At 33.8% G+C, this 26428-nt stretch overlaps 2 protein-coding genes and 1 non-coding gene across 4 annotated transcripts in view; 1 reads left to right on the forward strand and 2 right to left on the reverse strand.

The window, feature by feature from the left end:
* The window catches only part of LOC100375824 (uncharacterized), a 59971-nt gene extending 48564 nt beyond the window's left edge, over positions 1-11407 (reverse strand). For both annotated transcript variants that reach the window (XM_085503193.1, XM_085503195.1), the window contains exon 1: positions 11136-11407. In XM_085503193.1, the coding sequence (XP_085359319.1) occupies positions 11136-11278 (143 nt within the window). In that variant the 5' untranslated portion in view covers positions 11279-11407. The remainder of the gene's footprint in view (positions 1-11135) is intronic.
* An 842-nt stretch (positions 11408-12249) lies between these two features.
* Positions 12250-12333, reverse strand: TRNAL-CAG (transfer RNA leucine (anticodon CAG)). The gene has a single exon. It is a non-coding gene; the product is annotated as a tRNA-Leu (tRNA).
* A 350-nt stretch (positions 12334-12683) lies between these two features.
* LOC102807840 (E3 ubiquitin-protein ligase RNF14-like) lies at positions 12684-25602 on the forward strand. Its single transcript, XM_078010389.2, has 11 exons — positions 12684-12989; positions 13159-13245; positions 13923-14061; positions 15350-15584; positions 16369-16500; positions 18425-18607; positions 19059-19158; positions 20721-20864; positions 21316-21512; positions 21798-21966; positions 24423-25602. Exons 1-11 carry the CDS (start codon positions 12897-12899, stop codon positions 24654-24656), a joined length of 1713 nt encoding a protein of 570 aa, XP_077866515.2. The 5' UTR covers positions 12684-12896; the 3' UTR covers positions 24657-25602.
* Positions 25603-26428: the final 826 nt, after the last annotated feature.

Consider the following 26428-nt stretch of genomic DNA (forward strand, 5'->3'; position numbering starts at 1 on the left):
CTCTGGTCAAGTCAATGTAAAAGTACATCAGGCTGGCAGAATAAGGGTTAATGTTCCATTCTGTGGGATACATGTTTCCTAACTGGTTTCTAAATTATGAACCTAAATTGTATGGATTTTGCCATTTTTCAATCCAAAATGGCCGCCAAGTAGGAACCCCAATTTTTATTTACTTGTCATTTATTTTATGAAACCTTTCAATTAAAATATCCAGAATTTGTCATCTTTTCAAAATTTCATCTTTAACTACGATAGTTCCTGTGATACTCTTCAATACTAATCTTCAATCCTGACAATTTGCCAACAAGACTAGAAACCGAGTAGATTATTTACCAGCCTAACAACCATGTACACGAAATAGTTCATTTAAGTAACAATTTGAATAAATCAACAATAAAACCTTGACATTAAACCTGTTACAAATGTTTAGAATGGCTATTGTATGCAAATTAGACAGGAAGTATATGGGTCAGTCATGTGAGCATAGATATAACGGTACCACTACGTCATTTCTACATACATGTATACACTGCAAAGTTTGGTGTTTATATAGATATATTTTGACAATTATTCCTTTAAATGCCACAGCTCTCCCTTGCAAATTTTGTGGCAGTATTTTCATTTTCTTTTGTAATTTAGAGCAGATGGATGTAAAGAATCATTCAGGTATACTTTGTTCAAAGGGAATTAATAATGTGTTTGTCATGATTTTAAGATCGTACTAAAAATAGTACAGGTATACACTGTAATCACAGAACATAGATGTCTTCAACCTTAACTGTGCTACTTTGTAGCGACTTCCTGGTCATTCCATTGTCTAAACAAAGAAATAATTTCAACACAACTAGTACAATAGTGACATTTATGTTGATATTTTACTTTTTTTTTACTTGTTTGTTTGTCTGAAATGAATTTCTTCATGAATAATCAGTCACATGACGAAATGCTTAGTGACGTCATTTGAAAAAAATTAATATATTGACTTTGGAGTCAAAGGTCAATAAGAACCAGTAATTTAACAAAGTAGGTTTTTACCAGATTAATCATGACGCACAGTCTCTTCAACACAGAAAGAAGAACTGTGGATCAGTATGCTCTGGAAGTCAATCTCACACTGACAGAGTTTTTCCGTGACATAACTAGTTTTGTTTATTCCCTGACGAGTCATTGACTCAACAGAGAATTATACATTGAAAATGTTACCTTGCAATATATCCTATTTAAATTTGCAATCATTTCATAAAATTGAAATTCACATTTCATGAACAAAACAAATGAGAAAGTGATGAAAATAGAGGCCACATTTTAGTTTGCACCTTCAGAAGTCACCTGAAGCGACATACTAACGGACAATCTTCCAATTTCTTGAAGACCCCAATCTCCCAGACTCACTAATTTGCAGTAGAATTGCTAGAAACTTATGCTTGTCGTCTCGCATTAAGCATGATTGTTATTTAATTCTTGTGAGATCCGCATCATCCATCACACCAATGGCATATCCTCATCTTATATATCCCTGATATTATAAATCATTACATTTTGCTGACATGTATATTTTACTGTTTTTGTGCGACACGTTTATGTCACATTCGAACACTCTCCTTTGTTTACAGTGAACACAACAATGTAGCGCACACTGTAAAATACTTTATTTAAGCTGGAATTAATTTTCGCTGAAAATGCTTTTTTGGTGTTTTGTATGGAATTCATTTTTCACTGATTTTCGATGAGTTGAATGTAAAATAAAGGAAAAAAGGTATATTCACTGAATTTTATTTTCACTGAATTATTATTATTAAACAGTGAAAACTAATTCCAAGTGAAAATAAAGTATTTTACTAAAATGGAATCATGATGCTTTTACGATACTCTTCGCTGGCATTTCTGCTGTTATACTGTATCTCACTAAATTATATACATGTATTAAGATGGTATTCTGTATGGGTTTGACAAGATCACCATACTGGCCTTCATGTATATATGTACTATAAGTGGAATTCATGTAATAATTCCATAGTACCAGGATTTTGTTTACATGTACATCCATGATGGTAACATGATTTAAAATGGCAGCCATTTTGGCAAAACACTTGCATGCTCGACTCAAAGAAAATTCACTCACTCACTACACAAAGCTCACTCGTTTCCCCAAACTGAATGCTTTAGGGCTCAGGGATATCACATGCATACAAGCAGTTCAGATAAGTTTCATCATATAAACCTCAATTTTATACCGGTACTGTGGAATTCGCTGGAATTAATTTTCGCTGAAAGGGCTTTTTTGGGCGTTTTGTATGGAATTTATTTTCACTGATTTTTGATGAGTTTATTGAGAATTATAGAAAAAAAAAGTATATTCGCTGGATTTTATTCTCATGGAATCATCCCTTCAGCGAAAATAGTGGAAATAAATTCCAAGTGAAAATAAATTATTCTACAGTATAGTGAGAAAACAGGTTGAACTATCTACTGTAAAATGACTAATTTTTACTGGGTTTAAATTTCACTGATTTAGCATTTCAGGCATATTTAGTGGGTTTTAAATTCACGGTTTTATCATTTAGATAATGTGTTTTATGATCAATTTTACATATTCACTGGGTTCTATTTTAGCGCAATTGCCAGTCCGCGAAATAAGCAAAATTAAAACCCAGGGAATAATTAATCCTTTTACAGTTTATGTACTGGTAAATAATAAAATTCAATCAAATATGGATATGTACAAACAATTTAATTATTATTAAAAATCTTCTGTAAGAAGAGGCTCGCTTTAACATACAGATGGCGTCTGGTGTATTGCTGTTAGTGAGGCATGGAATCCTACACATGTGGCGGTCAGTGAGGTTTGGGAGCAGACATTATATTTTAAACGGAATAGCAAAGCAAAGATAAACTTTTAAGGTAATCTAAGGCCAATAAGCCTTAAAGGAGCACATTCAGTTAGACCTTCTAATTTCGCGCTAATTTTATTTACTGGATTAAAATTACAATTACAAAATAAAAGACTGATTAATAGTGTTGTACCAACATAACCAATGGTGTCCCATAATTCCCAGGTACAATTGCTGGGTTGACTTCCTGTTTTCACACATTGGTCATTGTGCATTTGTGAAATCAAATTTTGTGTAAACAATGTATTTTACACACTTTGTACGAGACCCATGTCAAACACAATGCAGCGTAGCAACCACTCCCCTTTAAGGAGAGATGTTGCTAACCAGTTGAGGAGCAGAAAATTTAGAAGCAAAAGAGCAAATAAAAATATGGGGTATGGGGTACTCAAACTAGTTTCCATAGAAACAATGACTGTCATTTGCTCCTAGAGCGATTAGCCAGAGTCTGGCAGCCATTTTAAGTTGATAACTAGTCAAAGTGCATGTACACATTATTGAGATTCTTAATTTATTAATTTAAAAACATCTCAGATTTTCATAAAACAGGCAGTCAGAACAAAAAAATTAGCAAAATTTCAGGAAATTCCTGTATCAAAGTGTATTGGTTGTCTCCTCTTTTAATGTGGTTAATATAGTGCGATAACTAACACTACAGTATAGCATACTTTATTTTCACTGTAAATTTATTCTTACTGTAGTATTGTAGTGTATAAAGTTGTATTGTCGACAAAATTTAGTTTTAAAACTTTGACATGTTAAGCAAGCAATGTGTGGAAAGTAATAAAAACAACATCAATGACATAATAGGTTTTTAAATCTGGTTCTACTTCATTCTAATTCAAGGCGTGTCCAGGAGGAAAGTAGATTCCGCCTTGGAACTAACGAACTCATTTCCCTTGCTTACTACCTATTGCAAGTATAAATGTTCTGTTGCGGAATCTTTTAGTGATTCCATTTTATTGTTGTTATGTGTGATCTTGCGTTGTAACCCATAAGTTTGAACATTTTCTCCGGTTTTATCAAGCCATTGCTCAACATCTACACATGTAGCTACTCTAAATAGTTACTTAGAACAATGCTTACCAAATAAACTACTACATATATATATATCAGCTACGGATGTGAAGCATTTGCCATAGGACACCAGACTCTTGAACTGTTTTCTGAATAATCATTAGCACTCTAACTTTTGAATTTATGGGACAAATATTTTACTTATGTTACAGCAGCGTTTGAACAAATGTTGAACATCAGTCACTTTCTGATTAGTTGTGTCTAGATACGCTCTCGAAACAGAGCAATGCATGATGGGATTTATTGTTGTACATTGTATGACTCGGTAACATTTAGATTTTACTTTGGTCCACATTAATCACAATAAAAAGGGTTTTCAACTAAGTTTTTCAAACAATACAACTTTATTTAAATCAGTAGAAATGAAGTCCATATAAAATGCTTTTTCCTGAAATTTGCATGTGTCACATGTACCTGTATATCAATTAAAGTTGGATACCGGTAAGTGGTTAGCAAGTCACCAGAATTTTACTTAACAAATCAACACTGTAGCCATTGTTTCCTGAGCACTCAGTCCCCTCTAAGCCAGCAGTCAGGACACAACTTGTACAACTTATGTACACACCATTCAATATCTGCATTATGTTTGGATTATTTTTACGAGTGCCCCGTAGTGAAACAAATACGTAGAAATGATTGTTTCACCACAAAAAAATCTATGATCTGTAAGGCATGCTGGGAATCCCCATCTTTTAACTGGCATCCCGTAATTGCACTATAAATGGATTTGAATGACTTATATTGGTAATTTGTAATACCAATACCAGTATATTGTATTTTAGGTACCAGCCAATTTCTGAAATACTACATTGCACATTTACTATCGGTACACACTTAAATACACACAAACTAAATGGTGACTTAGGTTAATAATACTCCACAGCACCGTTGTATTGGGCAAGGAGTTAATTCTAGGATGAAAACGACAAAAATATTCAGGAAAAAAGTAAAATGATGTTATCACCACAAATTAACAAATGTGACAAAAAAACCATTAGAAAGCCAAACTGGCATGACTCTGTAAAGTGATTGTGTTGGATACATTAAATAGCATTAAGTTTTAGGCAGATTATAAGATGACATAGGAAGTACATACGATAGTACTAATTATAAATATACTACTACCGGTACAATTATTCCTTGGGACTAAAATATGCATTTGAGGCCTGACATGTTGTTGCAATGTTTAGTGTATCTAACGCTAATCACGGTTACTAGTAACTGTACGCTAATGAGACCACATGGCCATATATGGTGTTGATCAAATAAAGGGACTAGTTTGTCTTCAATAAAGCATTGGTTGAATGTTTCTATCTGCAACAGTGCTCCATACATGTATATGATTATTAAATATGCTAATCAGATCATGTACCCAATATCTGTAATAAAGCACTTAATGTCAGTATCGGCAATAACAATTCCAAAGGATAATAAAGCTCCAATGATTGTACATGTACTTGTAATTTTCAGAAAGATGTCAATATTTGTTTACCAAAAATGACAAACAAAATTGCTAAAATTTGACAGTTGTCATGGAATAAACAAATCAAAATGAGATCACACCAAGACACCTACATGCCAAATATGGAAGCAATTCAAATAAAAAGTGTGAAAAAAAAACTATTGAATGGAAATCAACTACAAACTATTCACCATAGCACAGCAGGACATGTACAAAATACTGTGGAATACTTTATTTTCGCTGGAATTAATTTTCGCTGAAAAGGCTTTTTGGGCGTTTTGCTTGGAATTTATTTTCACTGATTTTTCATGAGTTTAATGTGAAATATAGGAAAAAAAGTATATTCGCTGGATTTTATTTTCACGGAATCATCCCTTCAGCGAAAATAGCGAAAATAAAGTATTCTACAGTAGTTACATGTTTATAACTGCACAGAAGTTGATGATGTTCTTTACCAGTACATGTACATATCTCCTTGCAGAATGTGTTAATTATTGAAAGGGTAAGGGTTCATAAGATTCCATTACAAGTACTGCCCTCAAAAACAATGTCTGATATATTATCAAAAGCTGTATATCCAGGAAAGGTACACAAGTGCATATAAATGGAATTAAACAACCAGTTTTATTTCAGCACACGCACACATGCATACAAGTGATTATTCAACAGCAGTTGCATTACAAAGTAGTATTTGACATGGTAGATGCTATTGACCAGTCAGCACCTCCAATAATAATTACCTGTAATGTAAACTGCTTCAACTCTGAGAGAGACAAATAATTTGTAAGTCATAGAAAATGTAAAAAATAACATACCAGTAATAGGACTGGAACATTTCACTGGGGTCCTTATTAAATACATCAAGTCACAGTGAATTTCACAAAATTGTGTCCACGTAAACGCTCTTCAAACATTTTTAGCAGAAAAATGGATTACAGAAGTATATTATTTACATGGTAATTCAATTGAAAATGAAGCATAACTCATAATTAAAGACATGACAGACAGTTCAGTTTTCCATAAATTCACATGTCAACCAATGAATTATTAGCAATTTGAAGAATGAATGATATGATCTATCTATCTATGTAAAGTTTAACACTAATTTAAATTTTGCAGCTAGACACTTTTATGATTTGATGGGATTAATAAGATCAAAATTTCTTGAAAGTCGCCGTGACTTAGCGAATTTAGGACTGCAGCAGAATTCCTGATTTTATCACTAAATTAAAGAAAACAGTATTCACAGGTTTGAATTTTAGCAGATTTAATGTAAATTGTTGAAGATATATTTAAGAAAGAAGTTTTAAATTCACTGGTTTGTGAAGGAAACAAATAAATTCTATATATTCCCTGTGATTTAATATAACTACATGTGTCAGCAAAACAAGTGAAAATAAATCCCATCTACTACATGTGGGAGTAAGCTCTGCCAATAAATGTGGGCAGTTAATGAGCTGGTTGCACACAGAAAATATAAAAATATAACAATTAAAATTAAGAAGTTACTGCTACAGTATTCAATCTATTAGTAGTGCATGTACTTATGTAAATTACAAAGGTGTTTCTATGGTCAACATGAGTAATATTTTAATGATTCAGTATACAATACTGTATTTGCTCTATTAGTAGTGCATGTACATTGTACTTAACATATAAATGACAAAGGTGTTTCTATGGTAAAAATAAGTAATATTTTAATGACTCAGTATACAATACTGTATTTGCTCTATTAGTAGTACATGTACTTAATATGTAAATGACAAAGCTGTGTCTATGGTCAAAATAAGTAATATTTTAATGACTCAGTATACGATACTGTATTTGCTCTATTAGTAGTGCATGTACTTACATAAATGACAGAGGTGTTTCTATGGTCAAAATAAGTAATATATTAATGACTCGGTATACGATACTGTATTTGCTCTATTAGTAGTGCATGTACTTACATAAATGACAGAGGTGTTTCTATGGACAAAATAAGTAATATTTTAATGATTCAGTATATGATACTGTATTTGCTCTATTAGTAGTGCATGTACTTAATATGTAAATGACAAAGGTGTTTCTAAGGTCAACATAAATAATATTTTAATGACTCAGTATACAATACTGTATTTGCTCTATTAGTAGTGCATGTACATTGTACTTTATTAATATGTAAATGACAAAGGTGTTTCTATGGTAAAAATATACCAAATTCAATTTTTAATTTACATGAGCTTATATTGAAGATGTGCTTCAAATAGTGCAAATATGGTACCTAATAATTATTTACATTGTGGTACTACCATAATGCATCTCAGTTATGCGAACAATAGAGGAATTATCTAATTCTTCCTGCTTAGACCAACAAATGGGAGATTACATAACAACAGATGACATCATTCTTTGTCTTCCAGTGTAACTGGTGATATCTAACTACTAAGTACATGTATCTGTTTTTTACAACAGAAGGTGGTCCAGGTAAGTGTTGTCAAAGCTTCAGGGTCTAGATACACATCACATGGTAAAGCAACAGTACTTTGTTTTACTAGCACACTAATCTGGCATCGCCACATTCATTAACTTGACTACCACAATTTTATTGTAATGTAAGTGAAAAATTGTGTGAGTGAATATTTTAGTGAATATTTTAATAATCATCACAATTTCTGTTTAAAATAATTATGCAAATGCTATGCAAATTAATATGTACATTTTTACCACCACCGTAGTTTTAATTTCTGGAGAGAACACTGCAAATAGTTCTACCGGTATTTTGATTATACTTTCAGATTGCAATCAAGAAATTGACATTGGACTTTCCTTTTAATGCATTGATTTTTCTCGCCAAAACTTCAACATTTTTAGGTATTTTTCTATATAATTATTTCTTAATTTTTGACTGAATGGACATAATCTACAGTATCCTTGGCTACAACAGGTCTTGATCAAAGTTTCTTGAGAAATATTGAAATTTTACGCGTGTTTATTTTGTAAAAGATGAGGAAAGTTAACTTCAAAATGTTGAGCTGATTAACTATATACCATTATTATTTGATCTTGGTTGTGAGCTATGTTTTGTTTAGGTGCCATGGTCTACTTGAAGGGAATACAGCATTAACGCACAATATTCTCTATGTAAGACTAAGAGGACAACACATTATTGACACACTGAGGAAGCTAACGATGTTGAAATAAATATAAAAATGTCATTCCTATAGTGATAATTGATCTTTCTCAACATGAGGTGAGTGCCCTTTGACCCTTCTCACTATGGAGTTCACCATATGTACATGTGAATCTCCCAGAAGTCATTGCAGTAAATTATCTGATTCAATAAATAAGAGCGCTAATTTTCTCTTGTTTCAAATTTTTCATGAATTATAATTAATATTTAAGATTTTCACAAGATGTTTTTTCAGGTTATTTAAAAAAAATGGAGTTGTCTTGTCAAATTCTGAATGATGCTTCAGTTTGCAATTTCTTTATAAACACTAGAAAAGTTCCATTGAAGTCAGCAAAGGCATGTATATTATCAATTACTTATATGCTTAAATATTTATAAACAGTGGCAGTTTACACTGTATGAGTGAGTTTGACTTCAGCTAATTTGGCTGTTCTAATTTCTGTCGGATGAGCAAGTGTTTGCATGCACCAAGAAAGAACGAAGACCCTTCCTCGTCAATCGGTTCCAATTATTCAAATTTAGTCAGATTTCAAATGGAGAGAGTTGGGTTTATAAGCAAAAACATGTCTTTGCTGACTTACAGTGTAGAACCCAATAATTTTGATGGAAAATGGGATATTTTCTTAAGCTTCTCTACAGAAGCGGGATTTCATGTGTTGATATGAGACACAACTGTTGCACAAAGATTTGCTGTGACATAAGTAGTTTGGTTAATTTACTGACGTGTCATCATACACTGATATATGGGGGGGGTACATGTAGTATTCTTGAAAAACATCTGGAATGAAATTCTTACTTGATAAACAAAAGGGGCAACAACATTTTGTTTTTTTGTTTATGCCTCGAGGAACTATACAGTGAGTCACATACAATTTTATTTTTTTCTTAAAGACCTTCCTAGCAGTCAACAAGATTACTCAACTTGATTTTGGGAGATTCTATTTTGACTCAGGATTTCTAGAAAATCTGTCCTGAAAATTAAAGCATTCAATTTTGTTGTTTTCACCACCCAGCACCCCTCGCAAAATTGGTTGTGTCCAGAAGAATTCTTGTTGGGATTATAAGTACCTGGGTATCCAAGTCACAAGATTACTCACTTGATTTTTGGGATTCCATTTTGACCTGGGATTCCTAGAAACTCTGTACCAAAAATTAAAGCATTCAATTTTATTGTTTTCATCACCCAGCACCCCTCGCAAAATTGGTTGTGTCCAGGAGAATTCTTGTTGGGATCCAAGTATCCAAGTCAAAAAAATTATGTTCCAAGAAATATTGTAATATTTTCACCATTTTACTCAGATCTATCCATTCTACACCAAACCGTTGGACCAGGAAGATGTACTATAAATGAGGTATGAGTTGGTCTGTTGTTGATACTCTTGCTGTGCTGACTCCATGTATACCATTAAAGCTGGATTAAAATATTCCTCTCTGATACATGTAGAAGCTTCACTTATTTATTTTGAACAAATGAGAACCAAAAAAATGCATTTAAGCAGTCCCAGTTTAATACAGATTTTAAAGTACTTTGGTAGGATGGTATCCTTGAAATGCTATACATGTAGGAGTAAGACACTGTAACATGATATTAAATTTATTGGTACCTAAGTTATATACTAACTAGCTAGTAGTTATATCATCTAAAACAAAAACAAAAATTCCTGTAGACAGATTTTGTTTCAAATGGTCAGCTTGACAGATATTTAAAAAGTATTAATGAAAAAAAATATCAATAGTGGCACTAGTACTGAATGCCAATGTGTCAGCTTTTGCTTTACAGGACTGTGAATGTTGTATTGTAATACAGTAAGAGAATATGCTTTGATATTCTAAATAGTCACAATTTTGAATGAAACATACACTTGTAAGACGGTTTATATTTAAAATTACATTAAATATTAAAAAAAAAAGTTTCTTGTCTACCTGTTTTTAAAAATGTACACAAACGTTTTTTTATTTTTATTTTTAAACCACTATTAATTAAGTTTAACATTGTGCTTTTACTTTACAATATTTTATATTTTTTTCATTTTTTATTTTTCTGATGTGATGTAAACATCTTTAGCTGACAACCGGGAAAATGAAGGGATTTTCCTGATTCTAATGTCTCATATAGAATGACAAGGTTCCTCTTTACAAGTATTTCATCAATTCGTGAGATTTATTCCCTGAAATAACATTTAAATTAACATTTTGTAAATATCATTCTATTGATATATATAGGACAGATACAGATCGGAATAGTGTGATATATTGTCAATTTGTAAATAGTTCCCTCTCTCGACGATGGAATAACAAACACGGGAGAAGGGGTCAAAGGATACGATGACACGTACGTAGGTGTTCTGCCCTGTTGCTGCATACTTTGACGTCTACGCATCACACTACTAACTTTTAAAGTTCAAGCGTGTATTGTTCTGCTAGGTTATCGTGTATAGTTATTAAACTGATATTAAGGACTACATACCATCCACAGTGTCATTATCGCCTGATTTATTTATTCGACAAGAATTTGTGAAAATCAGTTACCCACCTTCTCGATCGGCCTTTGCCGTGTTTACGGCGGGCTGGCACAGAAAACTCTGGCGCGTCGGAGTCACTTCCTGGCGAATCGTCCGGCAAAAGTTTGGCACCTTCACGGAACTCACCAGTGTCGCCCCCATTCTGTCGTATCATGACGATTTTGTGTCAGCGAATTCTGTGCAATGTAGCAGAGGTTCTATGTGAGAAATCACAGCATACACAGAGCACGATATATCCTGAATTTGACCAAGGACGAAGGTCTCTCACAGTTTGGGTTCATTAGGGTGGAGAACAAACCATTATGTTCAGGGGTGAGTCGTGTCTCCCCGACGTGAACCGAATTCGGCGCGATTTTAAACAAACTTTATTTTCTCCCAATACTCAGCGAGCAAACGTTGTTTTGTATCTTGGTCTTGAAGACACTGAAAAATAAATGGATCTGGCGTTGCATTCTACGATCACACCCTTATAAGTATTTGGCACGCCTCATTCGTTGGAGTGGCGACAGCTGGCTACAAACGTAAACACTCCGAGCACGATAACGCTATTATTACCCAGCGAACTTTAGACACGTCGATCGTCATAGAATCACGATACGGAGAACACATGTTGCGCATACACGGAAATAAACTATATGCTACTAGTAAATAATTATTAGATGTATTGATATTGCGTAAAACACTGATTTTATAAGGGTGAACCATTTTGAAATCCACTCTGCGTGGTAACTGAGATGTTTAATGTTTTGCGGTTTAGATACAGAATGGCTGTGATTTAGACTAGGACTAAATTTAGACAATGTAAATACTATAATACTGATAAACAGATACATTATTTTTCTTTCACATTTTATGCTCATGGATTTAAAACAAAATTCTTGATTGAATGCAAACCTGGCCACACTTTTGTGATTAATTTATACAGGAAATTTAACAAAACCACCAGCAATCATGGCAAATTAAAATGAATTCCAGTACGCATGTTTTCAGACGTTTTTTATTGAAACTGTCATTACATATGTCTACTGAATGTATCGAACACAAACGTGGAGGTATGTATCAATGTACATAGTCAAAGTTAAATTCGAGTAATTAACTCCCGTGGGTGGCTTCCAAAATTGTTATTGTCAGAAGTGGGATTCGAACCCACGCCTACAAGAGTAGACTGCGACCTGAACGCAGCGCCTTAGACCGCTCGGCCATCCTGACACGCCGGTATAGCCTACATATTTATAAGATCATGTTGTCTCTAATCATGTTATTAGTATCAATAAGTACATTTTGATGCTTTTTTCCGTGTTGTGATTAAAACACAACACATAATTATCTAGTATTGTCTGAGAGGTCGCGAGTTTGAAAGTTTATTATCCTTGCTCACAGCATAATGTTTTATAAATTCGATTTCTCAATAGATTAGAATTATTTCTATACGATTCAAACAGTATTGTTTACAATACTATAAACATAAAACTGTTGTTTGTCAAAACCATTTCAATATGAATATTAATTCCGATTACGGATCAGTTAAAGTTAATTTATGGAACGAGGTTGTTGGGTTAATCAGGTCAGATGATCGACATAATCAGTGATTGCGTGAGGTTTCGAAATTCAGCGGTAAAGTGGCGAGGTTGAAACGCCAGATTTAGGTGTTCTTATTTCTGTGTATTGCATTGAAGCTTGATGCTAGTGTTAAAGTCGATGTTATAAACCCCTTTGATTTTGTTTTCCGATCGTATTAAAGCCAACTTTAACCCGGTTCTGGTTCCAGAGTAATGGCGGTAGGGGGCGTATTACCTTCCGAATCCGATGAACTTGTGAAACTGAAAGCGGTTTGCGAGGAAAATTTACAAGAACAAGAAGACGAGGTAAGTGTTTTCACCTTCAGAAAGGTCAATATAATTGTATTTTCTTTTTGTTTTGTGTTTACTTGCTAGACCCGTCGAAACAGTATATTCAGTGTTTTCTTATTTTGAGTGTATGTAACCATGGTAACACGCCAAGATGTAGGATGGCAAACGAATCTTTCTTCTTCAGTTGACAGCTTTGCAGTCTATATTTGAGGACAAATTGACTTTATTGAGTACAAGTTCCGAAGATGCTGAAAGTCAAAATATTTTTAAAGTGAGTACTTGACAATCTGTTTTGTGAGGACAAAAAACGATAAAATAATATGCATAAAATGTGATTTTAGTAGCAGTTTTTATAGACCATAATGAAAACACATTTCCCCGATAAAAAAACGACTAAAACATTGTAAATTTTTTAATTTGTCTAAACATAAAAAAGTACCTTGTAAGACACTGTATATCTTTTTTTCAACGTACGTCACAAAGCAAAATTTAGAGATTGAGATATATCCATTCCATAGCAAACAATGGTAAAATGCCCTGATATAGACAATTTTTATTCCATTTTGTATTTTGTCACTGAACAATGATAATATTTTAACTTTTGTGTAGCGTTCTAACTTGGCAGACTATAGTAAATATTTAGACAACATACATCTTGGATAAGTGAGTTTAAAAATTAACAAAAAGCCCTGTAATGGGTGTTTCCAATTGGTTTCTATGACTACTGCGACTGCTATTAAAATGGTACAATGCAGCAGAAGGGGTGTTGCTTCTAGTAGAGCATCTACATATCTTGTGTAGCTTCTATCACTGTGAAAGCATATTCTTTGGATTTAAGTGAATCATGAGGGTCTTCTGGGGTGAATGTTTTATAACATGATAAGTTTCCATAAGAGACTTTCATGCTTTCATAATGTATGCTATCCCCACTGTACACTTGTTTTGCAGCTTCTGATTCCTGTGCAGTTGTCAGGTGACCATATTGAAATTGAGGCTTGGATGCCGATAGAGACTAATATGAGCAATACCCAGGCATTGTCTTCAAAGAGTGAAAACGGTCGCCCAAATATATGCAGATCCGATTCAGGTATGTAAGAATATCAACACAATCAGGGGCACTTTCAGACTGGGAAATAGGGGCGCAGCGCCCTCATACCCCTTGCTTGTGCACTCATACCGAACCTGGAACAGTCAGTAGTTTATGATGAGTTATAACAAATATAGAGTGTTGCCAATTTTTCTAAAAAAAAAAATGACAATTACCATGTTTTCTCTGTTATTAATGCATGTGTTATGTAAGTGGTGTGTCTATGGTCAAAATATTAATAATTCATTATATAATAAATACAATTGTTGTTTTATATGCGCTCCTGTTGTAAATTTGCTCCTAATCACGGTTCTTCTAATAACCATGTCCTAATGGAGCATTGACTGGACTGGAAAGTATAGTAGGGTTACTTTAATTGGCCATGTTAGTTTCGAATGTTGAAATAAGACACAATTGGTAATTCAAACAGTTTATTAATATGCAGACATTGCATTCTAATTGTTGTGTAGTGTGTTTGTCTCAAATATTCAATTCTCAACTGACAGTTCACTCAGCTGTATAAAATAGACCGATGAGTTCTCCGAAGCCATCAAACATTATACTAGTTCTCATAAGTTTTTACAAAATTGGTCATAAATTGCATGACAATGTTCATTAGTTTATTATGTACAATTATGGAACTACAAACCCCATAATTCCATGGTACAATCATGAAGTTAATGTCTCATGGTACAATGAAATAGCATTATTTTCTGTGTTACAGTTAAGATTTTTGAGTAGCGTGTCCTAATATTTCTTGAAAATTGCTATTTTTAGAACATTTCCATAGAACACAATATTAAAGAACAATTGGATTGTTTGACACTTTTTAAAACCCAGATTTTTTTAAATAATTCAGAACAACAAAAAAGTACTCCTTTATTAACAATATATGATTTTTTCAGCCTATGCCACCAGGATAGATTTTGAGATATTGCATCATATCTCTGCCATAGGAACCTATGGTAAAAGCATTATAATAGTGACAAAATGAAGACTTTCCACTAAAATACAACCATCAATTTCTCAAAAATAAGACTGGTGACCCCCAACTTTTTTTAAGTCAATATCCTTATATAGCTTTGGAGTATAGTTTGTTGCAAAATGAATAAATTCTGGGTTTTTGAATTTATTAGTAGGCTTCTACCTTAAAAAACCCATGCTTGTATCCTCAAGGCAAAGTGAACAAGATTCCCACAGATTGATTGTTTTCTTCTGGTCATCACTTTGGATCTTTGCCTGCTGATCTAGATGCATGAGCAATAAATACGTTAATTTTTTCCACCAGGTAAAAGATGGCATTCGACATTCTCTGTGGCTCAACTTACACCGTTACAAATCAATGTGACATTCCCATTAAGCTATCCCTCCGATGATCCACCGTTTTTCACCTTATGCAGTGAATGGTTAGACGGTGGACAGTTGAGCGCCCTCTGTAGGCACCTTGATGCAATGTGGGGAGAGATGTCACAACTACCAATAGTGTATTCATGGGTAGATTGGTTAAAAAATGAATCTTTGAGGTACGTTTGATTATTTTGAAGTTGTTCATCTTATAAAGAATAGATTTGAGAGTTATGGTTGCTACATTACTGGGCGGGCACTAACAGTGATCACAAAAAAACAAATGACGTGTCTCTTGCAAAGTTTGAGTTCCAAGTGTATGGAGCACAGTGCTCACATGACTCCACATACTCAACATCTGTGTTTTCAGTGAACGCGGCAATCTTTTCAATGCCAACTTAATGATACAGTCATTCGTGGATATCACAATAAGTTGAACAATAAATATGTGAAGGAAAAATATAATAACGATCGAAGCAGACAATATTTTTCTTTCTATCAAATGTGATCTGATTTACAAATATATCAGTTTCAGATTGGTTAATCTGGTTGTTCCAGCAATACATTTAGACACATAGAGGTCATTGGCTAGAAACCAACCAGTACCACTGAAGGTGCATGCAAGGGAAACAAGTTGTTTGTTTTTTGGCTATTGTTCTATTACTTCGCATTTTTTTTTTTTAACTGCTTCTGTTTTTTTAAGTTTTGAAAAAATAACAATAAGGTTTGTACAATATGAAAATGTTTGGTACAGCTGGTATAGTAAAATGTCTGTGTAAAATAGTGTGATCTTTTATATCATTATCATAATTGATATCTACCCCCCTCCCAATGCACATACCGTAGTGAATAAGTAACAATAGAATTCATCTATTTCTAACTACCCAAGTCAAAATCATGGAAATTGTACATATGTTGATAACATTTTGTGGATTTTGAGAATAAATATGTTATTTCTATCAGTTTCCTAGGTTTGGAGAAGACAGTTGTACTATCGCCATATCAAGACACAGATGATGATATAGTAGGTCCTGTTGATCCAAGGGCTTTGCCAACATGTGTTGATTTACAAAAAAGCATTATTCAAATACTAAGGTGATATTTTTCATTGTGTATCAGGGAGAGCATTATCATAGAGGTGGGGGGGGGGACTAATTTTCCATGTGCAATTTTTTTTTTTATTCAAAAGATTTTATTCATTATTTCTAGGCTTGGGGAAATCTTTTGGCAGTGAGGGGGGGGGGTGTATGTTATAAAATTTGACAATTCTACTTTGATAGGAGTATATGTGAAATATTTTTATTCAATTGCATTGTTTCTAGTACATTGTATAATTAATCCTCACTATAATGGCTTTGAATAGAATGGAATAGAATGAAGTGAAATTGAATAGAATGGAATGGAATAGAAAAGAATATGAGGTCAATGCAACAGCATACTGTCTGAGTGCATACTTTGCGATATCCTCATAATAACTTTATTATTATACATCTTTTCCTCCAATGATACATGATGTGAATGCCGAAATCCAAAAAGCTTAGAACAGAATCAGCGAACTCCTTTGTGTGGAGTCTGGTCAAACCCTGCTGGCAGCCATGTTTGTTTTTATTAATACAGGACACTTACATGCTTAATCATTCCATATTTGAAATTTGCATTATCTAATATGGTAGGATGAAAATACCCAGTGCAATACCGCAAAATTACGGCACGCTGTAACTTATGTTGTTACGCTAACAGATGTATAATAATAGAATAGAATAACTATGTTTTAGCTTTACCCCATGATCGTTTGTCAATGTTTGTTCACAAACATTGTTCTTGTTAGCTTTTAGCACCTTCGTACAATGGGTTATGCTAATCTCGAACATTTGGTAATATTCGGAGCATGTTCGGAAGCAATAGTTGAACCTCGCATGTAGAATGTTGAAAATAACGTCTAGTTTGAATGCTGTTGTTTCCGGAGATCTTGGCGAACTTTAATGGAAATTTGTCAGATATAAAATTGATTGAAGAAGAACTGATGAAATATCGTGAATTTTGTATTTGTATTTGTAATGGTAATGAGACTTAATCAATGATTGCTTGTGTCGATTGTATTATTCAATGGTACCATTGTAGGTTTGGCGCCCGAAACTGTCAAAATTTTTGACCACCGGACATCGGCGAACACCGTCAGAAAAGATAGTATCGAAAGAAGAGCATGTCTAGACACTTTCTCTGTGATAATATTTGTAGGAGTCCTTAGGAATTGTTGTATGCACTCGGAATCTTGTAATAGTGACAATCGCTAATAATTAAAACATGTGAAATTTGTGAAGTCAAACGTTCATCTGTTGAATTTCCGGTCGTGAAATACGTATTTTGACCTTTCACATCTAAACAAACCCAGTGCGCATGTGTGATGACCGTAGTTTCATAATGCGCATATATTTTATGGTCACATTAAAAATCGGCGAGGTTATATCATACTCTGCTAACTCGTTACTTGTGTAAACAATCGCAAACTATCATCGACATCAAAGATGAGCTAGACAATGTCCTTATCAGGATTAATTTGGGTTGAAACAAAAGGTAATAAACCAGTTAAGAGGCTTAAGTGGCCACTTGATAGGCGTCGTGGCTCCTTCCGTTACTACCTTTCATGCTCTGGGTAACCTTCAGACAACTCCTGCACTAAAAAAAGTTTTGGCAGTATGTAATGTATATGCCCTGTGTTACATCACACTGTGGTGATATGCATGTTATAAATGCGATAAGGGTATGACACAGGTTTCATACACATAAATTGACCATGAAATCTTAAGAGAAACATTTCTAGAAATACAAGGTACTAATATAAATGAGTGGGTCTGTGAAAAACCTTATTAGAGTTCATCTTTGGCTGTTTTGCTGTACTGTATTTCAATGTACACAATCTGTAATGTCACTAGTTAGAAATAAGTTTTGTTTGATGCAGATGAGATGAAATGAGATCTCTATATTTGAATTTGTTGTGTGAATCTGTCTTGTTTACTAGACATAATATTACATGTGAAATGGAGAAATTCCAGAGAGAAGATCACCAATGTGGAATTTGTTTCGATACAAGGACAGGAAGTGAATTCTATCGTCTCGGTAACTGCACACACCATTTTTGTCATGAATGTTTAGCGGCATACTGCACGACACATGTATCAGAAGGAACCGTTCAGTTATTAGTGTAAGTAATTTCATCATTGCTGTTTAAACTTGTGACGGCGCCCTCAGTAGTCAAAAGTGTAAATTTTAAACCATACACAGAATAATATTATTTTTTAGTTTGATTGACATTGTAAATATGTTCCATAACTTTTTACCAGTGTGAAACCATTGTGTTTTAAATGTCAGAGTTGTAAATTCATAGTCTGACCAGATAAGCTGATAAAATTACTGTAAAAACATAATCTGATGTTTTGAGCATATTCAGCATATGAAACCCAGTGATTAATTATTGCATTTACAGTAATATAATTTATTGTATTCCTTAAGTTTGGAGGAGTATACAGCTGTGAACAGCAACACTGTGTGGTCAAAGGTAATTGAACTTTGACAGAAGCTAAGACCTTAAATAAAAAAAAAAAGTCTATGACTGAAATGTACCATAGTTACTGGTAGATATTTTCTGTTTCCAGGTGTCCTGATTCAGATTGCAAAAATCCGCTACCCCCTGCATTAGTGAGAGATGTGTTGACTAAAGAGCAGTATGAAAGATGGGAAAAGCTGAGTCTTCAGGTAAGTAACCATTCAAATAGATTATTCGAAGAAGTCTGCCCTTGTTGATATGTGAGTGTACTGTAAATTTCAATGTGTACCAAGAGTAATAACGACATTGACAATTAGCTTCTAAGGTTAATATTGACTATTGCCCTCTCTATTGTCTTTGCAGAAAACACTTGATGTCATGGATGATATTGCCAATTGCCTTCTTTATTGTATTTGCAGGAAGCATTTGATGCCATAGATGATATTGACTATTGCCCTCTTTATTATCTTTGCAGGAAGCACTTGATGCCATGGATGATATTGACTATTGCTCTCTTTATTGTCTTTGCAGAAAACACTTGATGTCATGGATGATATTGACTATTACCCTTTCTATTGTCTTTGCAGGAAGCATTTGATGCCATAGATGATATTGACTATTGCCCTCTTCATTGTCTTTGCAGGAAGCATTTGATGCCATGGATGATATTGAATATTGCCCTCTCTATTGTCTTTGCAGAAAACACTTGATGCCATGGATGATATTGAATATTGCCTTCTTTATTGTTTTTGCAAAAAATACTTGATGCCATGGATGATATTGAATATTGCCCTCTCTATTGTCTTTGCAGAAAACACTTGATGCTACAGATGATATTGACTATTGCCCTCTTTATAGTCTTTGCAGAAAACACCTGATGCCATGGATGACATTGACTATTGCCTTCTTTATTGTTTTGGCAAAAAATACTTGATGCTATAGATGATATTGAATATTGCCCTCTATATTGTCTTTGAAGAAAAAAAACATTTGATGCCATAGATGACATTGACTATTGCCTTCTTTATTGTTTTTGCAGAAAATACTTGATGCTATAGATGATATTGACTATTGCCCTCTCTATTGTCTTTGCAGAAAACACCTGATGCCATGGATAATATTGACTGTTGCCCTCTATATTGTCTTTGCAGAAAAAACATTTGATGCCATATATGACATTGACTATTGCCCTCTCTATTGTCTTTGCAGAAAACACCTGATGCTATAGATGATATTGACTATTGCCCTCTCTATTGTCTTTGCAGAAAACACCTGATGCCATGGATGACATTGACTATTGCCTTTTTTATTGTTTTTGCAAAAAATACTTGATGCTATAGATGATATTAACTATTGCCCTCTCTATTGTCTTTGCAGAAAACACTTGATGTCATGGATGATATTGACTATTGCCCTCTATATTGTCTTTGCAGAAAAAACATTTGATGCCATAGATGACATTGACTATTGCCTTCTTTATTGTTTTTGCAGAAAACACTTGATGCTATAGATGATATTGACTATTGCCCTCTCTATTGTCTTTGCAGAAAACACCTGATGCCATGGATGACATTGACTATTGCCTTCTTTATTGTTTTTGCAAAAAATACTTGATGCTATAGATGATATTGACTATTGCCCTCTCTATTGTCTTTGCAGAAAACACTTGATGTCATGGATGATATTGACTGTTGCCCTCTTTATTGTCTTTGCAGGAAGCACTCAATGCTATAGATGATATTGACTATTGCCCTCTCTATTGTCTTTGCAGAAAACACTTGATGCCATGGATGATATTGACTATTGCCCACGCTGTAATATGGCTGTAATCAAAGAATCCGATCATTCTAATTTAGCGCATTGTACATCATGTTTCTATTCTTATTGTACATCATGCAAGGAGTCATGGCATCAGGTGAGATATCCATTATTGTCAGACTGTAACCTAGTGCTTTATACCACAGTCAGCTGGCGCACACGTGATAATAAAATAAATACGATATTTACTATATGGGGGCCGCCATCTTGAAATCCCTTGCATACGAACACCTAATTACACGAAGAACCTAGAACACTTTCCTGGGGTATTTAAAACTAAAAATTGGCATTCCAGCTCAGCAGCCAATCACCGACGGCCTAATGCTTAGATGACAATTTCGGTTTCAAATATCCCGGCTTACAAAACATACAAAACACCCAAAAAGTCTTTCCAGCGAAAATAAAGTATTCTACAGTATATACTTGTGCATTGTATGCAAATACATAAATAAATAAATACAATGACTGTATGAAACATTAGCATACATGTATGTAACAAGAAACATTCATAAAAACAGATTTCATAACAAATGTGGCATCTTATGTAGGGAACAAAGTGTGTAACACTGGAAGACAAATTGAAAGAAATGGCAGAAGCAGATGCTGATAGTCAACGTGCAGATGCTAAACTAGTGGCACAGAAACTTAAACAGTATTTGAAAGAGGAACATGCATCCAAACAAGCCATTAAATGTACGACTGTGGCATGTCCTGGATGTTGGGTCAGAATTGAAAGAAATCAAGGGTAGGATTCTATATTAGTCGTTGAAATGACTAGTGTTATTATAACATTTTATTTTTGGGTGCCATTGGGGTTTGAATTTAAACCATTGAAATGACTAGTGTTTAATTCAAATACAGTTCAAATTTTATAGCATTTTCCATTTTGTCTTGGTTTTCAGCGTTTTATGTGAATGTTTGGTGTAGTTTTAAGTTAGCTAGATTCCTAATATATTACGAGGTATGTGAATCTCACTGTTTTCGTGTCTAGAAAGTTCACAACTGTGTCTTTATTTTTTAATATTGACAGGTGTAATCACATGACATGTGTGAAGTGTAAAACAGAATTTTGTTGGCTGTGTCAAAAAGCAATCGTAGGTTACGGACATTTCTCTTCATGTGCTGCACGTGGACTAGATGACCCTCGTCAAGACTATGTCGCACCCATCAGAAGAACAACTGTTAGACCACAAGTGGAGGTAAAGTTAATTGCCAATGGATGATTTTTCGTTCACTGCAACATCTTGTATGTTGTGGAAAGTCATGGCATTTGCTGCAAAAATCAAACAATTTGAATTTGAGATATTTTAACTTCATCAAAATTTACCATTATCAAATGTGTTCAGCACATTATTAAAGTGTGGTGGTCGTCGCACTGTGCATGTGCGACATTTGTGTTGACGGATTTTCCCACAATCCAATGCACTCTTCAAATGAAAATCACAAGTATGGGTTTTGATGTGGGTGCGACTTGCCCTGATGACCGCCGGTGACTCCTTCGATGTCTTCCAATCACCTGAAAATTACCTAATTAAAGCTTGGAAATGTCTCAGTTCCTGTTCACTGATCGCGCAACAGTCAAAGGCGCCATCTTAGTTTGAGACCCATATATATCACGCATATGTGACAAGACGATTACCGCCATTTAAGCATTGAAATACGCCAAAAATACTTTAGCTTACTGGTATGTCGAATCCTACATGATGTTGTGTTGCCACTGTGATGCTATGACTTGTATCTCATAGTAAACGTATCTCATAGTAAACGGTTAATTGTCAATTTCATAAAGTGATGAATACAACTCACCAATATAATTTTGTATAACGTTGCAAAATCTATATCTGAAAACAGCATTTGATATCCATACTCCATAGTATATAAACCTGTCTGTCACCGTCACAAACATTTTTGACAGCACACAATGGAAGTCTTTGCAGTTAGTTTGTCTGTATGTGCGTGTATGTATGTGTGTCCGACTGTTCCACTGCTATCTCAAGAACCATACATCAGTTTTTGATGAAACTTGGTGCATAGATGCTCTGGGCCAATGTGCAGATTTGATTAGTTTTTTTGTATAAGCTGATTTTTAGCTGTTCCATGACTGCTCCACTGATATCTAAACAACCACACATTGGATTTTGATGGAACTTATGCGCAGATTTGATTAGTTTTTGGTAAAAATCAGTACATATTAATTGCCTAATTTGCATCAGCTTTTGATATTTCAAGTAGTAAGCATTACATTTCAATGAAACTTGGTACATAGATACTCAAAGACTATGCAGAGACCTGATTAGTTTCAGGGTAAATAATTGTGCATATTAATTACCTAATTTGCATAATTAATTAATTTTCAGCTTTTCCTCTGATATCTCAAGTACTAATCATCACATTTCAATGAAACTTTGTAGAAGGATGCTGTAGGACAATAGACATCCTGATTAATTGTGGGTTAAAATCTGTACATATTAATTGCTTAATTTGCATAATTAACCAATTCTAAGCTATCACACTGATATCTAAAGTACTAATTACATTTTGTATTTTGTATTTTGTATTTCATTTCAATGATGCTGTAGGACAATGTACAAACCTGATTAGTTTGGGGTTAAAATCTGTTCATATTGATTCCTAATTAGCATAATAATTCATAATTTTTTGGTTCTAATCACATTTCAATAAAACTTGGTACATAGATGGTCTGTTACTTTGCGCAGACCTCATTAGTTTTACACGCAAATCTGTACATATTAATTTTCTGATTTGCATAATTAGTTTTCAGCTTTTCCATCAAATTATTTTTAATGTGTCTTTAAATACTCTCCGCACATGGGAGTTCTTTCTAAGCTTTCTTTGATCTTGATTTGTTTTAAGGGGAACAAAAATCAGTTAATAATAAATATTTAAACAGAAGCTATTATCATAATACTAGCATTGAAAACATTGGATTTAGTATTAAGATGTCCAAGGATGCGTTTGAATGTGTTGTATAGATGTCATTGTAAATTGAACTATTCATGTAACATTGGGACAATATACGTAGTAAAATGTATGTAGTATACGGATGAAAATAATTTACTGAAGTAAACAATTGTTTCAACACTATCATCAATCAAACTGTGTTTTTGATGGAATTTTATGATTTTATCTTTAACTAACGCAAGCAGGAAAGAATGTATTATAAAAATTTGTAGCTGTAATGAAAAATAACCCCAACAAATTAATTCATTGCTATGGTAACAGTGTCTCTGTATGGGTTATACATGTTGAGTTTTTGTTCATATTCTGCTTTATATCAATTGTAGCATTTTACAAATGCTATAATGGTTCAAACTAACACCATTTTTACTAATATAGAACCTGGTGTAAATATTTGATTTGCTAATGAGATTAGATAGGTGTCATGTGATATATTTTAAAGCAGAAGGGTCATCACCTGTGCACGGGTGGAAATTGAGTCCCAAGCGTTGATAACAACACACGGTAAAAACGCAAAGGCTCATGGGTAGACGCTTGTTTGTAAACAATGACACGCTATGGCCATCTGACGCATGTGCAGGTGACGACTCCCCCGCTTTAAATACAAATTGAACAAATTCTGAAAATCTCTACTGGAACTATCATTAATTGTTGCCTTCATTTGTTTTCTTGACAGAGTCAAGCTAAGATACATGTCATATTAAGTCTACATCCGGAAAGAAAAAAAGATCTTGTGAAGTGTCCATGTTGTCAGCAGCAAAACTTACGGGAAAGTAACAACAACCATTGCAAGTGCTGGTGCTGCGCAACCAATTTCTGTTGTTCTTGTCGAAAACGTATCAGCGGAAAGATAACTTTGCATTTCACTCCACCAAGTTCATGTCGTCAACACAGTGTTATAATAAGATAGTTTAATGTCATGTCCTAGATGCTGTATTTCAACTGAATTAATTTATTTCATACATAATTGAATTATGGATACTGTATTTGTTCTTTTAGTAGTACAACTCTTATGCAAGCATACATAAATCAAAAGCAGCAGTTACTGTATGCTGTATCATTAAAATATGAATTATTTATAGGCACACCTCTGTATAAATTCACATAAACATGTGCTTCTAATAGAGAGAATATGGTATTTGCTTCTGTAGAAGTGCATCCCTAATAGAAGGGCATGTAAACCAAAAATAGCAGTTATTGTATGCTGGATTATTAAAATATGACTTATTGTGAGCATAGACACACCTCTGTAATTAAGTATATGTGCTACTAATAGAGTGAACACAGTTGTATTTGTATTTAATTCATGGCGCATGAGTATCAAGATCCCTGTGCTATAAGTCATCACACTGTACTGTATTTGATATATACCATACAATGCACTTAAAATACTTAATATATTTATATGAAATTCACCACATGAAATCTGTGGTGATTTACAAATGTGAACCGTGTACTATTGAAAATTACCATGTGTTAGACTAGCAAATTTACATTTACATTTAACATAAATGAAATTTTATTAAAATAAGAAGCATGTTGGAAAACAACTTGATCAGGAATTTTTGGAATTGGAATTGAGCTGTTACAATGTGTAACAACTACTCGAGAACCAAGAAGAACGATCGAACATTCTAAATTATTGACGTTGTGATAGCGCCCTCTTGTGGCAATATCTACGGATCCTGACTTTCAAAGCGATTGTATACGTAGTTTTCGTTGTGCATATTCGATGCAAGTTTTCCAAAGTTATTTTAGTCTGACCCCGGAATAGAGTTTTACTGTGGCAAATTGTATATATTAGCAATATCGTTCACAGGTGAATTAGAATGAATAAAACGATTATTGGCAATCTACCTACAATGATATGCTTTGTTGATTTTAATATTTGTAAATTCATACTACATTTTTAATAATATGTGAAATATACATGTATATATTAAAAATTATTTACTGATCACTATTTAATAGAAAAATAAAAGTTGTATAATGATAGCCATGCTTGCTTATATAAACATACCCCTTTCAATTTATTAACCACATCCACCCACATCAGTGAGCTTACAACTGTAATATGGTATCATTTAGACTGGCAAAGTTGGGACTTCTTTTTTGTTTTACAAAAAATATAGTTAATTGTCAATTTAGCCTTTTTAACGTTATCGCGAAAACTACCGTGACTGCGAAAGAAGTTCCGTCGGGATTTTTGTTGCGGTCAGATTAGTTTTTGTGATCATGTTAAAAGGAATAAAAGAACAATTAATTATTTCTTTTTGTAAAACAAAAAAGAAGTCCCGCCTTTGCCAGTCTAGGTATCATTCTATGACTGACTTTGTGGAAATCCATACTGCCCGCTAGTGTTCATATATAGATTTTGGCTTTATTTTCCATTGGCCATGGTCTGTTTAGAATTGGTTGTATGTTGCAGTAAGTAGTCCTACTTAACTACATCTATTTGGATATTTCAAATGAAATCTTGGCTTATAATTCATTATGTTAATTTTGAAAAAAATATATTTCTTTCAGCAAATTTGGAGAGCTTTTTTTTGACGTTACTAGTGCTAATTATTCTACAAATAATATGCATACTCTTGACCACAGGTAGTATAGTGGTTATTGTATCAGACCCATGATTGGTAGACAACGATTCTATCAGGAGACGATCCCCTGCCCTGGCTGAGT

The sequence above is a fragment of the Saccoglossus kowalevskii genome, chromosome 9 (assembly GCF_978046115.1).
Source record: "Saccoglossus kowalevskii chromosome 9, keSacKowa6.1, whole genome shotgun sequence".
Lineage (NCBI taxonomy): Eukaryota > Metazoa > Hemichordata > Enteropneusta > Harrimaniidae > Saccoglossus > Saccoglossus kowalevskii.